The 14,463-nt window shown below is 41.2% G+C and overlaps 2 protein-coding genes across 14 annotated transcripts in view; both read left to right on the plus strand.

The window, feature by feature from the left end:
- The window catches only part of LOC125428561 (oocyte zinc finger protein XlCOF6-like), a 32,641-nt gene extending 24,414 nt beyond the window's left edge, over positions 1-8,227 (plus strand). For 3 of the 5 annotated variants that reach the window (XM_048488874.1, XM_048488875.1, XM_048488870.1), the window contains exons 5-6: positions 3,771-6,050; positions 6,390-8,227. In XM_048488874.1, coding sequence (XP_048344831.1) covers positions 3,771-6,050; positions 6,390-6,517 — 2,408 coding nt within the window. In that variant the 3' untranslated portion in view covers positions 6,518-8,227. The remainder of the gene's footprint in view (positions 1-3,770; positions 6,051-6,389) is intronic. The other 2 variants (XM_048488873.1, XM_048488872.1) reach the window with 2 other exon arrangements.
- Positions 1-14,463, plus strand: part of LOC125428526 (zinc finger protein 420-like) — an 815,993-nt gene that overhangs the window by 701,167 nt on the left and 100,363 nt on the right. The gene's annotated exons all lie outside the window — the stretch shown is intronic.

Consider the following 14,463-nt stretch of genomic DNA (forward strand, 5'->3'; position numbering starts at 1 on the left):
ACATGAAAAATGAAATTCCCCCTCCCCAGGGATCACTATCCTTCCTTCATGATGTCCAGTCTTCAATGGGAAGAGAAGCATTCAAAGTAAGGAGGACATCAAGGTGCAAACCCAACATGCATCTATTATAAATTCCAGTCATACTCTCTTTAACCTTATATCTCATTTTGGTCAACCTCAAAAAACAGTCTTATGGTAAAGAAAAGAATGTCAGAAAACCACATAAACTTGAAGTCTGCACAGTATTGTGATTGATGGCGACAGATGTAAACTCACTTCCACACAAAGCCAGTGTTAAGAATCCAGAATCCTCCACAAGTCCAAATAGGCAGTGTTAAGCTTTAGTTTAGACACTTGCAATAAACCTTCAAGTCCACTACTGGCTCTGCAATTCTGGAATCCAAAGGGTTCCTGTGCTGTGATGTCTCAGGGACAGGTGGGACGGCTCACTTAACCTACCTGTGGTGAAATATAAAATATTTTAAAACTATCTAAAGGCAATTATCCCATAGAATAAGGTTTCCATGCAAGCAGACAGGCAGGGAAGGAAAGAAAGAAAGAAAGAAAAGTTACATTTAAACAAAATCAAGGCAAAGAGCCCCTGGCCAAACTGACAAGCTTTCTGGGCAGTTTTTGGTGATTTGTCCCTCATCTCTTTCATATGACCACTAGACTCAATTGGAAGGCAAAAGTCTCCCTGCAATATTCCTAGCATTATTGCCTCTGAGATTGGAAGTTTTACATAGGTACTCACTGAATAGTTAAGTTAGTGATGAAGTATAATTTCTCAATAATTTGTTATTCACTAAAGTTACTTTAAAGTCTTCAGGGATTACTTTGAATTGTTCTGATCTCTGAGCATTCAGTAAAAATGGATTTATAATCTGACCTTATCATTAACATCTGTAAACTGAATTGATCACTTTTTTCAACACTTTAGATTTTTAGTACATTTACTTGTAGCAATATACTTTATATTTGCTTTATATATAGCAAAATACATTATATTTTTTTTGCTTGTTGCCAGCCCGCCTGAGTATATCACCGTCACCCTCCCATGGGTGCCATTTGTATGTTTTAGCGCCATCTGTTCTTAATATGTTGTGGTTACATCCTAAACTGGTTGTTACTGTTTTTAATTGCTTTTAAATTGATTATGTGGTTTTAAATATAGTGGAACCTCGGTTTTCATCGGAATCCGTCTGGAAAGAATCGATGAAAACTGAAACCGATGAAAACCGAAGCAAACTTTTCCATAGGAATCAATGTAAATCCAATTTATCCATCATAGACACTCCAAAAACACACCAAAAGCACATTTTTGGTGAATAAACATAGTGTTTAATGCTGAAAACAGTAACAAACAATAACACTAGGGTCAGCTTCAGAGCCAGTAGACCAAAGTCGCACCAGAAAGCTGTCCAAAGAGGTCTGTTTCTGGCACCTCTTTAAGATTTGTCTGAGATGGGGCAAGACATTGTCATTAAACAAGCTGCAGACACGGCCTGCAACATCTTTGTCCAGGTGATTTTTCTCCACAAACCCCTGCACCTTACTGCAAATCGATGAAAACCGAGGCAAATTGATGAAAACCGAAGGCAATGAAAACCGAGGTTCCACTGTATTGTTGTTTGCCACCCTGAATCCCTTAAGGGAGGGTGGGGTATAAATACAAATATTAATGAATAACTATTTAATAGTCTTCCAACTTTACCTTTCTTTTTCCCCCTTATTTGTGTGCAAGGCCATAGCACCTGCCACACCAACTGAGCCTTCCCCCTCATCAGCTAGTTTCTCCTTTATCCAGGGCTTTTTAGTTCTTCAGTACACATTATAATTAGGTACCCTTAACGCTTGGATTCTGACTGCCCACAACAAGAAGCCACTGTCTGTGGCATGAATACTATATAGAAAAAGAAGAAGAGTTTGGATTAATACCCCACCTTTCTTCCCTATAAGGAGTCTCAAAGCGGCTTACAAATTCCTTCCCTTCCTGTCCCGACAAAAGAAACCTTGTGAGGTAAGTGGGGCTGAGAGAGTTCTGTGAGAACTGTGACTAGCCCAAGGTCACCCAGCAGGCTTCATGTATAGGAGTGGAGAAAGAAATCCAGTTTATCAGATAAGTCTGCTGCTCCCGTGGAGAGGTGGGAGATCAAACCCAGTTCTTCAGACTAGAACCCACTTCTCTTAATCACTACACCACACTGGCTCTCTTACCCTTTAGTGTATTGTGCACTTGCTTCTTTCACTCAGGGACCATTATAGCATACATACCACATAAGATACCATTGGCTCTCCAGAATCCCACAGGTCACTGTGTTTCCACTAGCAGGTGAACTGTTTGTGTCTAGCATCTCCGGAGATACCAGCCTTAAACAACAGGAGAAAGGGAGGGAGAAGACACACACACCCAATATATTCTTTCACACGTGTTCCTTACTACTTGCTTTCCAAATAGCAGTCTCCATCCTTGCTTTCCAAATAGCAGTCTCCATCCTTGCTTTCCAAATAGCAGTCTCCATCCTTGCTTTCCAAATAGCAGTCTCCATCCTTGCACTGTTTGTACTGTTCCCTATCTGTCACAACTTGTACTAATATCCTGTGTTTTTCAAAGAGTTGGCCCTCTGATGACTGCTCTGACCCCCTTGACAGGACTTACAGATTGTTTTTCCCAGTCTTTTAAAAAATCCCTTAAATCCAGGATTTAAATGCAGGACTTACTCACTGGAGGAGATAACTTCACTGACTTCTTATATGTTTAAGTTTTCCTACTGAAGCAAACACCACTTTAAAGAAATTGGAAGGAAGCAGAGACCATCCACGACCAATACAAAGAAAAAAATTATCAATGTCTTCAGATGACTAACCAGCCCTTTCCCCCTTCCCACAGTCTGAGCGAAGGGTCTCTTCTGGCTGACTCACCAAACTGATGGCCTGAATCTATTTGCTTGGATGGAAATAAAGATCAGCCACAATAAGAAAAAAACAAGGTTCTGTATAGAAAGCAATCCAGCAGGATCCAAGCTCATGCTCCAGAGTCTTAAAACACAATTCAGGCAATTATAGAAATTCTGACATCATAATGACATAGAACCAGCACATTTGTACTTAACCAATAACTGTTAATCAAAATAAGCATAGCCAAGGAGAGGAGTCTGATTAGGAACTCAGCTCTCTCCAGCTCGGGAGCTGGCATTTGCCTCAGAAGCATGGATGCCTGAAGAGAAGGGAAGAAAGAATGGGTGATAAGCATACAAAACAAAGTAAATCTAACTGCAGACTCCTTGTCTCTAGCAGAAGATAAGGAAACACAAATGTTCTTGCCAGGTCATCATGTACTTAGGAGAAGATGCCTGTTACATTCTGCATTTTACTAAAATGCTTACATTAACTAAATATATAGAATGTGGAGGTAAACTGAAAACAATCCCGGTTAAGTGGAAGTTGAACTGATGGCAGTTTGTTCATGTCAACCAGGTCTAATTCAGTGTGATTTTCTCTGTCATGTGGAAGGGAGTGAGAAGCTCGGGCCCCTTCCGCACACGCAAAATAATCCATTTTCAAACCACTTTCACAACTGTTTGCAAGTGGATTTTGCCATTCCGCACAGCTTCAAAGAGCACTGAAAGCAGTTTGAAAGTGCATTATTCTGTATGTGCGGAATGAGCCTCTGAATGTAGAAAAAAACTGCCATGCCCTCAATCTAAAGTAGCTGATGTGTAGCTTATTTCCTTGCTTGAGAATTGATTGGAGATCTCTCTTTATTTCAGCAGAAGATGTCGAGGAAACAGTTGATGGATTCCAGCGGTCCTTATTGGAAACAGACAAGGACGAACAATCTCAGTGTAATTTCAGGGATCCAGAGAGGCAGGAGGAAAATCATGAAAAAAATATGAGTGAAAAATTCATTCCTTTCCAAGGAGGAGATTGTCATGATGTGGCTGACATAGCAAAGGAAACATACATATGTTTGGACTGGGGATTTAATTTATCAGATCAAACTCAATATATCAATTTGCAAAAGCCCTCTGGAGAGAAGGCTTTTAATTGCTTCCAGTGTGGAAAAAGCTTCCTTTGTGGAGAAGAGCTAATTAGACACCAAAGAGTCCATATAAGAGAGAAACTGTATTGTTGCTCAGACTGTGACAAGAGGTTCACAGATCCGTCAGAATTTTTTCAACACAAGAAGACATTTATCTGCTCAGTGTGTGGAAAGAATTCCTGTAAAGGGAATGCACATAAATGTGGAGAGAGATTTCATAGCAGCGTCAATCTTGAGCAGCATCTAAGAACCCACACAGTGGATAAACCTTTTGATTGCTCAAAGTGTGGAAAGAAATTCAGTCAAAATGCACATCTTCAAAATCATTTGAGAACTCACACAGGGGATAAGCTTTTTGAATGCTCAGAGTGTGGAAAGAAATTCAGTCAAAATGCACATCTTCAAAATCATTTGAGAACTCACACAAGGGAGAAACTTTTTGAATGCTCAAAGGGTGGAAAGAGATTCAGTCAAAATCATCATCTTCAAAAGCATTTAAGAACCCACACAGTGGAGAAAATATTTGAATGCTCAGAGTGTGGAAAGAAATTCAGTCGAAATGCCCATCTTCAAAATCATTTGAGAACTCACACAAGGGAGAAACTTTTTGAACGCTCAGAGGGTGGAAAGAGATTCAATCAAAGCGGCATTCTTCAAAAGCATCTAAGATGCCACAAACTGGAGAAACCTTTTGAATGCTCAGAGTGTGGAAAGAGATTCAGTCGAAATCATCATCTCCAAAAGCATCTAAGAGCCCACACAGCCAAGAAATCTTTTGAATGCTCAAAGTGTGGAAGGAAATTCAGTCGAAATGCCCATCTTCAAAATCATTTGAGAACTCACACAAGGGAGAAACTTTTTGAATGCTCAGAGTGTGGAAAGACATTCAATCAGAGATGCAGTCTTCGACAACATCTAAAAGCCCACACAGTGGACAAACCTTTTGAATGCTCCGAGTGTGGAAAGAGATTCAGTCAAAATCCTCATCTTCAAAAACATTTAAGAACCCACACAGTGGAGAAAATATTCGAATGCTCAGAGTGTGGAAAGACATTCAATCAGAGATGCAGTCTTCGACAACATCTAAAAGCCCACAGAGTGGACAAACCTTTTGAATGCTCCGAGTGTGGAAAGAGATTCAGTCAAAATCCTCATCTTCAAAAACATTTAAGAACCCACACAGTGGAGAAAATATTCGAATGCTCAGAGTGTGGAAAGACATTCAATCAGAGATGCAGTCTTCGACAACATCTAAAAGCCCACACAATGGACAAACCTTTTGAATGCTTAGAATGTGGAAAGAGATTCTATCAAAATGACCATCTTCGGCAGCATCTAAGAGCCCACGCAGACAAGAAATCTTTTGAATGCTCAAAGTGTGGAAAGAGATTCAGTCAGAGGGGCAACCTCCAAGTGCATCAAAGAATTCACACAGGGGAGAAGCCTTTTAAATGTTCACAGTGCGGAAAGAGATTCAGTCAGAAGAGTAACCTTCAAGTGCATGAAAGACGCCATAGAGGGAAGAAACATGCTGATTGCTTAGAGTGTGGAAAGCAATTCAATCACAGGGGCAGCCTTCAACTGCATCTAAGAACTCACAGAATAAAGAAACCTATTGAATGCTCACAGTGTGGAAAGAGATTCAGTCAGAAGAGTAACCTTCAAGTGCATGAAAGACACCATAGAGAGAAGAAAAATTTTGACTGCTTAGAGTGTGGAAGGCAATTCAATCACAGGGGCAGCCTTCAACTGCATCTAAGAACTCACAGAATAAAGAAACCTATTGAATGCTCACAGTGTGGAAAGAGATTCAGTCAGCGAGGCAATCTTCAAGTGCATCAAAGAATCCACACAGGAGAGAAACCTTTTAAATGCTCACAGTGTGGAAAAAGTTTCAGACGGCAAGACAATCTTCAAGTGCATCAAAGAATCCACACAGGGGAGAAACCTTTTGAATGCTCACAGTGTGGAAAGAGATTCAGTCAACAAGGCAATCTTCAAGTGCATCGAAGAATCCACACAGGGGGGGAAACTTTAAATGCTCACATTCAGTCAGAGTAGCAACCTTCAATTGCAGGGGCAGTCTTCAGCTGCTTCTAAACACACACAGTGAAAAAATCTTTAGAATGCTCAAAATGTGGAAAGACATTCAGTCGGAGGGGCAATCTTCAAATGAATTAAAGAATCCACAGAAGGGAGAAACCTTTTAAATGCTCAGTGTGTGTAAAGCAATTCAATTACAGGAATAGTTTTCAACTGCATCTAAGAACTCAAACAGCTGAGAAACCTTTTGAATCCTCAGGGTGTGGAAAGAGATTCAATCAGAGGAGCAGTCTTCACGTTCATGAAAGAATCCACACAGGGGAGAAACCTTTTAAATGCTCACAGTGTGGAAAGAATTCAGTCAGGGCACCAACCTTCAAAGGCATCAAAGATACCATGGAGGGAGAAAAAACTTTTGACTGCTTAGAGTGAGGAAAGGAATTCGGTTAGAGGGGCAGCTTTCAAGTGCATCAAAGATACCACACTGAGGAAAAAAACTTTGGAATGCTCAGAGTATGGAAAGAAATTCAGAGGATCAGTCTTCAACTGCATCTAAGAACTCATACAGCAGAGAAAGCTTTTGAATGCCAGTGTATGAAGAGCGATTCAATCAGAATGACCATCTTAAAGAGCATTTAAGAATCCACACAGTGGAAAAATCTTTTCAATGTTCAGCATATGGAAAGATATTCAGTCAGAGGGGCAGCCTTCATGCATCAGAGAATCCATAAAGGGGAGAATCCTTTTGATTCCTCAGCGTGTAGAAATCTTCTGTGATAGGTGGAGCCTTTGACAGCATCTAAAACCAACACAGCAGACATACATTTTGAATGCTTAGAAAGAAAGTCAGTCACAATTACAATTTTCAAAAGCATTTGAAAACTCACAGAAACCTGAATGCTCAGAGAGTGGGAAGAGATTCATTTGGAGAAGCAATTTTAAACAATTTTAAAGCAATTTGGAGAAGCAAACATAAGAACTCACAGAAATGAGAAATCTTTTGAATGCTCAGAATTTGGCAAGGGTTTCAGTCAGAGTGGCCAACAGTATCTATGCATGCACATAAGTGAAAAATAGTTTGAATTCTCAGAGTGGAAAAAGATTTAGTCAGGGTAGCAACTTTTATCTGCATCAAAGAAAGCATATAGGGGAGGACCCATTTGAATGCTCAGAATGTGAAAAGAGATTTAGTGAAGTGTGGCTATCTTCTGCTTCATCATAGAATCCACACAGGGAGGAAACCTTTCCAGTGCTCATAGCGTAGAAAGAGATTGTGTGACCATCTTCAAAGGCATCTAAGAACCCATAAAGGTTAGAAGTCTTTTGAATGCTCAGAGTGTGGAAAGAAATTCCGTCAGAGAGGCAGTCCGTCACCTGCATCAAAGAACTCACACAAGGAGGAACCTTTTGAGTTCACAGAGTGACAAAATAGATTATTTCAGAAAGCCACGGCATCAAACAACACAGAAGAGAGGAAACCATTTTATATCTTAAGAACAACCACAAGTATACACAGAGTGGAAACCATAGAAACTCATGGAAATGTTCAGTTTATGGTAGGATCTTCATTAAATCAGAGGCTTCCTTGCTGATCCTGCATGCTTTCGTATAGGTATGATCTTTAAGCAGGTTCATCAGATGGTCAGTCTGATTGCATTAAATGTTTCTTTTATCCTGGACAATTGAAAGTTATCACTGAAATATTAGGCTTGTGGCTAAGAATCAGTCATTTATCTAGATGATGATCACATGCACGAAAAGCTCAACGTACTATCAGTGTACTGCTTTTTCCTCCCTGTATAAACCTATTAATGTGATTAGCCAATCAGATTTCTCTAGATGGAACTATAAGAAGAGACTGGCTGAGCTTTTTGTCTGTAGGTGTGACTTGGATTTATACAGCTAGATTTTACTCCAGTGACATCTTAGAGGCAAAGAAAATTTTCTGTGAATAAGCTCACTTCATCAGATATAAAATTTATAAGCGCAGTTTAAGAAATCTGGCTTGGTTTATATATTCTAACATGGTTGACAAATGTTAGAATATTTTAATGGACACATGTTTTTCTAGCAGCTATACAGTTCATTTTGAACTGTTTGTATTCTCTACCTTTCTGCCTAATAAAGAAAATTGAAAAACCAGATAGTTTCTCGAGATATTTGGGGTTTAACAATTTCAAGAGCACTTCTTATACATGTAATTTGTCCAGATTACGTATTAGTGTGAAGAAATGGCTCCTTCCCCCCTCCCCCCGAGGCCCAGCAGGGAGGGAAGCTTGTGGCTGGAGGGTGTATGGTTTGATAGCTGTTTTGGCCTAGGTATTCACCCACTCACGCACTCACACAGGCCTTTAAATTTAAAAAAATCCTGTCAGGGAAAACAAAATGTCTGCTGCCACCATTTCTGAGGTTAAAATTATGGAACTTAGGGTTTTAAAAGATGAAACAAAACTAGGTTATATTTTACAAGCTTTTCTTCTCAGGTTGTTACAGAGAGGTACGTAAGCATTTCTGGGATTTTTTAGGTAGATGTTTCTTAGAGGTTACAGAGCAAATGGTTTCTTTTAAATGGCTGTTACATGCAGAAAAATGCGTTTTCAAACCACTTTCACAACTGTTTGCAAGGGGATTTTGCTATTCCGCACAGCTTCAAAGAGCATTGAAAGCAGTTTGAAAGTGCATTTTTCTGCATGTGTGGAAGGAGCCTCAGTTACAAGATTTAGCTTCACTTAAAGATGGTTGTTTCAGTTTACAGATTACTTCACATATAGTTTTGCACATGCACAGGTGTCTCAGTTTAGGGCAGTGGTGGCGAACCTATGGCACTCCAGATGTTCATGGACTACAATTCCCATCAGCCCCTGCCAGCCTGGCCAATTGGGTGTGACAGAGCCCTGCCAATTGGCCATGCTGGCAGGGGCTGATGGGAATTGTAGTCCATGAACATCTGGAGTGCCATAGGTTTGCCACCAAGAGTTTAACACAGCTCTAAACACTCTCCTAAAACTCCCATCCTCACTCCAAAGGTCTCACATTGGCTTGGGACAGATTAAGCTCTGGGGTTTCACTAAACCCACTCTTAACTGCCAGTTAAGCTAAATGCCCTCAGTAACTCTCCAGTTCCATATCTGGGTGTTTCATGAGACAATAACCAAGCCCTCTGTGCGGTCTTAGGAGTGTCCCAGTGAAATCAGTTTCCCTCTTGTTTTTCACCCACACCAGGCCTCCTAGCCACTGGTGAAAATAAGGCTCTTCCTCTCAGTCTGAGATCTTTTTGAGAATACTAGCCGTTTTTCCCTTTGTCTCTGGCTCTCTCTGCCCAGACACAATCTCCCCTGACCGACATGCTCTGTGTGTCACACAAGCTCTCAAACTGCTTTTTTTTCTGATCCCCCCTCTCCACACTGTCTTTCTAACAGGCTTTTCCTGCTTTTATATCAGCTAGCACACCCTATGTGTGGCTCCTGGCTACTGTATTTCAGCCAGCCAATCAGGTTGCACTCTGGTGCTCCTGCCTTGGCTAAACTGCATCTTTTAAAATTAACCATATAAAAGCCTAATCCATCACAGTATCCTTGTCTATGTCCTTTTTTTATTTCACATTTTCAGACATTTCACCGTCTACAAGTATTTGTAGGGGTCTGTTACTCCGGTCATCAAACGAGACTCAAGAAGGTTTCAAGAGCTTTATTGGAACTGTGTCAGCCCAAGGCTCAGATAGCCGAAACTAAAGTTTGGCTCTCTGGCCTCGGTATATACCTATAAGTTACAGAAAGGTTCAACCCATAATCCCCCCACCCTCGCATTCCTATAATATCAGCATTAGAAAGGCTAGTGGGAACAGAGGCATTGTTTAGGACAGACAGTTCACTCCTTCGGAGAAAGACAGATAAGAATGTTTAGGCACTATTGACTAGCCACATGCAAGCAGGGGGAGGCCTCCTTAGCCTCAGGCGATAATGGCAGAGCCATCTGTGACCTTGGTGTGGACATGCAAGCTGACAGGCAGAGAATGGCACAGGCCTGACAATATTTTATCATATTGTTTAGAATAGATTGATTCGATACCTTTCAAAAAGTTATTTCCAAAGCCCATTTTTTCCAGTTCACTTAAATAGCCACCAGATGTCAAATGCTTTGTTCGCATCTAGAAAGATCAAAGCTGCCTGTTTATCACAATGTTTTTCATAATACACCACATGTAAAGTTGTTCTAATGTTATCTCTCAGTTGCTTATTTGGCAAGAAGCCACTCTGGTCCTCATGGGTAAGAGTTTTAAGATACCTTTTAACTTTCTTGCCAAAATTGCTGCAAACAACTTGTAATCATTATTCAAAAGTAAGATTGGTCTATAGTTCTTCAGTCCTGATCTTCTTTTGGAATCAAAGTTATATTAACCTCTCTCCGTATATCTGGTAATTTCCCTTTTTGTAAAATCCCATTCATCATTGCTAGAAGTGGTTCCATTAATAAATCTGCAAATACTTTGTAATAAGATGCCAATAATCCATCTGGTCTTAGAGTTTTATTTAATTTTACTTGCTTTATAGCTTCTAATTCCATTGTTGATATTGGACTATTCATTATATGGACTGTTCATTATATAAGTCAGCTGTGACTTATTCAGCAAAAAGAAAAATAAAGGTTTAGGCTATATTGGACATTCTGGTGCCTTTTCAGTAAAGGACTAAGTATGTAATTGCTAGCACTGTAACATACAAGCTGCATTTTGAAAACATGCTTTCTTCCTATCCAGTTATATAGCCTTTTGGTGAGTAAGGAATTAGTGAAATTTGTTTTGTACCACAGTGCTCATTGATCTTTGATCATGCAATGTACTTTTAAATGATTTGCCAATTTCCTGAAGGCTAACTGATAGTCAACAAAAATGAATCTTCTGTGCCCATTCATAAGTGGTTTGCAATTGCCTACTTCTCCATCACATGCCTGGTATTAACTGAAGGTATCTCATCCAAATACTTGTCAAAGTCAATTCTGTTTAGCTTCTGAGATATGACAAGAGATTGGGCAATCTTGGGTTATCCAGGTAGGATTAGGCTGAGAATGTGATTGGTTCAAGGTCACTATCATGAAAGCAAGCCTGGGAGAGCCACGCTTGTTTCATTAAAACCTGGGTTCTTTTCTCCAATAACCCCAACCGGCTGAGGTCTCAACGATTTTTATTGAAAAACAGAAAACAAAGAAATAAAACTTAGATGCAGTTAAGGGATTGCTTAGCTGGTTACCTCCCTTTTGGTTCTTGGTCCCCATTCTGGGAACCCATGGCCCAGAGATGCTTCTCTGACCAGGTCTCAAGATGGAATTCAAAACCCTTTGTTTTCCCCTTCTCAGGAGAACTCTGTTCAGGCCACGAGGTAACTTAGGCCTTTGAAGTTTCATCCTGGCACCTTTGTATGGCTTCCTGTCCTCCCTCCAGGAGATCAAAAGGCAAAGATGCTTTTCACAGTCATGTGTGATTTTGCTAGTTTTACAGTACTATTCCATCACAGTCACATAGCAAGCTTCCCTGGCGTCAGTGGAGAATTGAGGCTGAAATTCCCAGTGGTGGCAAACCTATGGCACACATGCCAGAGGTGGCACTCAGATCCCTCTTTGTGGGCACACGCGCCATCACCCCAGTTTGGGCACTTGGTAGTGGCATGAGGCAACGGGGGCATGACACACTGGGCGCACGCCCCTGTGGGGGCATGGCAAGGGCATTCCGGGGCATGGTGGGGGTGTTTCAGGGTGTTCTGGGGGCATTCCAGGGCAGGGTGGGGATGAACAGGGGCATGGCAGCGGGACAGGTCGCACGTGTGCCCCAAGCATAGGTTCCCCTTGCTCTGCCCCTGGCACTCAGTCTCTAAAAGGTTGCCATCACTGTCCTAGCCCAACACTTTAACCACTATGCCATGCTGGCGCTCTATGATTACAATATTGAAGAGAGAGAAATGCAATCCAAAGGACTGTGGATCTTACAGCCTTATGAACATTTTAGTATTTACAGAGAACCAGCATGGCATAGTGAGTTGAGTAGCGGACTCTAATCCGTTGAACCAGGTTTTGTTTCCCCATTATTTCACATGAAGCCTGCTGGGTGACTTTGGGCCAACTGCAGTTTTCCCATAATTCTCTCAGCTCCACCAACCTCACATGGTGTCTGTTGTGGGGAGGGGAAGGGAAGGTGATTGCAAGCCACTTTGAGATTATTCAAAGTTAGAAAAAAGTGGGGTATAACAATCAATTGTTCTAGATATTTGGAAACCTCATATAGAGGCTTATCTGTAGGACTTGCCACTACTGTTTTCTATTTCTTTTTTCTGAACAAATTTCTTAAAACTACAGAAAGATCTTTAGGTTTCTCAAATCAAAACCTGTATATGATTCTTCAGACCTCATTTTGAAGGAGAAGCCTGGAAATAGGCTTCAGGGAGACCAAAGAACCCGTATTAGCAAAGGCCAAAGTATCCCATACATTGCTTACTGAATTCCACAAGGGTTAATCATCTTTAGGTTATACTCTGAGCTCAGACATCTTTATCTAAAAATTGTTATTCTTGTACAGGAAGTCTGTAAATCACACTTATTGAAACTGTTTTGAAAACTCTTCCAGTAGCAAGCTGACCCAAGTTCAAAGAAAACACACAAGAAAGGAAGCAGACATGTTCCCTTTTGAAGAAAGGACATGTTCCCTTTTGAAGACAAGTGGACAAATAAGAATTGACTAAATTAGGGAAGCTAACTTTGGCACGGAATACAGCTTCAGCAACAAATTTTGTTTTTATGAACAAATATAAACTCCCATGACCTCCCAGTTGTAGAAATACCTGAACTGCTGACATTACTTGTCCTGGCTTAGTGCCTCCTTATAATGTATACTGCCACTTCCGCTCATTCTGACCTTAAAATGTTGCGAGCCTAAATGGTTAACCACAGTCTGGCCAGAGAGAACTGCTGGGTGTTTTTAACCTGAAGGCAGGGGGTGCTGAGGGGAAAAACAGTTTGGAACACCTGAGGGAGCAGGTTATTATGATTTAGATCAGTGCCCTGGAGACTGAGAGCAATTTTCCACCCCCACATGACCCTAATGGCACGCACCTGTAGCTCCGTCTATGGGTTACACTTAACTGAAGTGAAGAATTAAGTCTTCTCAGCAGTGGAATTAGAGATTTCCAAACAGTAAAAGAAACACCTGTTAGGTCTCTAGCCTTAAGCCAATAAATAGACTCTGTAAAGTTGATCAGAAGCGTTTATTGAGAAACGTCAGAGCACCAAAGCTTGGCAAAGCCAGTTCTGGCAAACCAAGCTTTTGCCACCCCCCTTATCTCTGGAAAATCCCCCCTCCCAAATTCCCAAGATTGTGAAAAACAGTTTCCAGGGCAGAAGTGCCCCAAGGTCGGTGGCAGATAGTCAGAGGAAGCCTGACTTTCTGCCCCCACAAGATAACGGATATGACTCCCTTTCTCATGGGATCAGGGTGTCAGGGGAAAGCCTGTAAAGTCATAAAGTAAAGATCAAGGAAAGAATGCCCCAGATGGCAGTGGTAACATATAGCAGGCTGGTTACATATATCTTTTAGAAGCATTTGGTTTGTAGCATCTGGAGTTCCATAGGTTCGCCACCACAGACCTAGATGTTTCAAGTGCTGCCCTAGTGTTTTCGGGATGGTGCCCAGGATTTCACAGCTGCCAGTTCTTTAGGTGGTTGTTGGCCTTTCATTACAATTCGAGCCTCACCCAACAACTCAGTGGCCAAGATGATCCACTGGAATTTATGCAAGAATTACAACATAAGAACAGCTAAAAACTGGTGGGAACATTGTCCAGAAAAAGTAACAGAAAATGAGGTCAAGGTCCTGTGGGACTTTTGAATCCAAACAGACAAAGTGTTTGCACATTATACACCTGGCATTACAGTGATAAAGGAAAAGAAAGTGACCATCATAGACATAGCAGTATCCGGTAACAGCAGGATCATTGAAAAAGAACACGAGAAGGTCACTAGATACCACGATTTGAAAATCGAGCTTCAGCATCTATGGCACAAACCAGCTGAGGTCGTCCCAGTGGTAATTGGCACCCTGTGTGCCATCCTGAAAACATTAGGGCAGCACTGGAAACATCTTCAAATCAACAAAATTAACATCTGACAGATTCAGATGGCAGCCCTGTTGGGATTTGCATGAATACTAAAAGGCTAGTTAGTTGTGGTTACTCATTGGAGATGGCAATGCAGTATGTTCACACTCAGAAGTGGAATACAGAGCTTGGTGGTCCCATGGAAGTCTTACGCTATACAACAGGCACACACACACACCCTGGACAATCCTGTAGCCTTTTACCTTTTGCTGTAGTTGGACATCACTCCCTGCTCCAGAG

Source organism: Sphaerodactylus townsendi, linkage group LG03 (assembly GCF_021028975.2).
Source record: "Sphaerodactylus townsendi isolate TG3544 linkage group LG03, MPM_Stown_v2.3, whole genome shotgun sequence".
NCBI classification, from domain to species: Eukaryota; Metazoa; Chordata; class Lepidosauria; order Squamata; family Sphaerodactylidae; genus Sphaerodactylus; species Sphaerodactylus townsendi.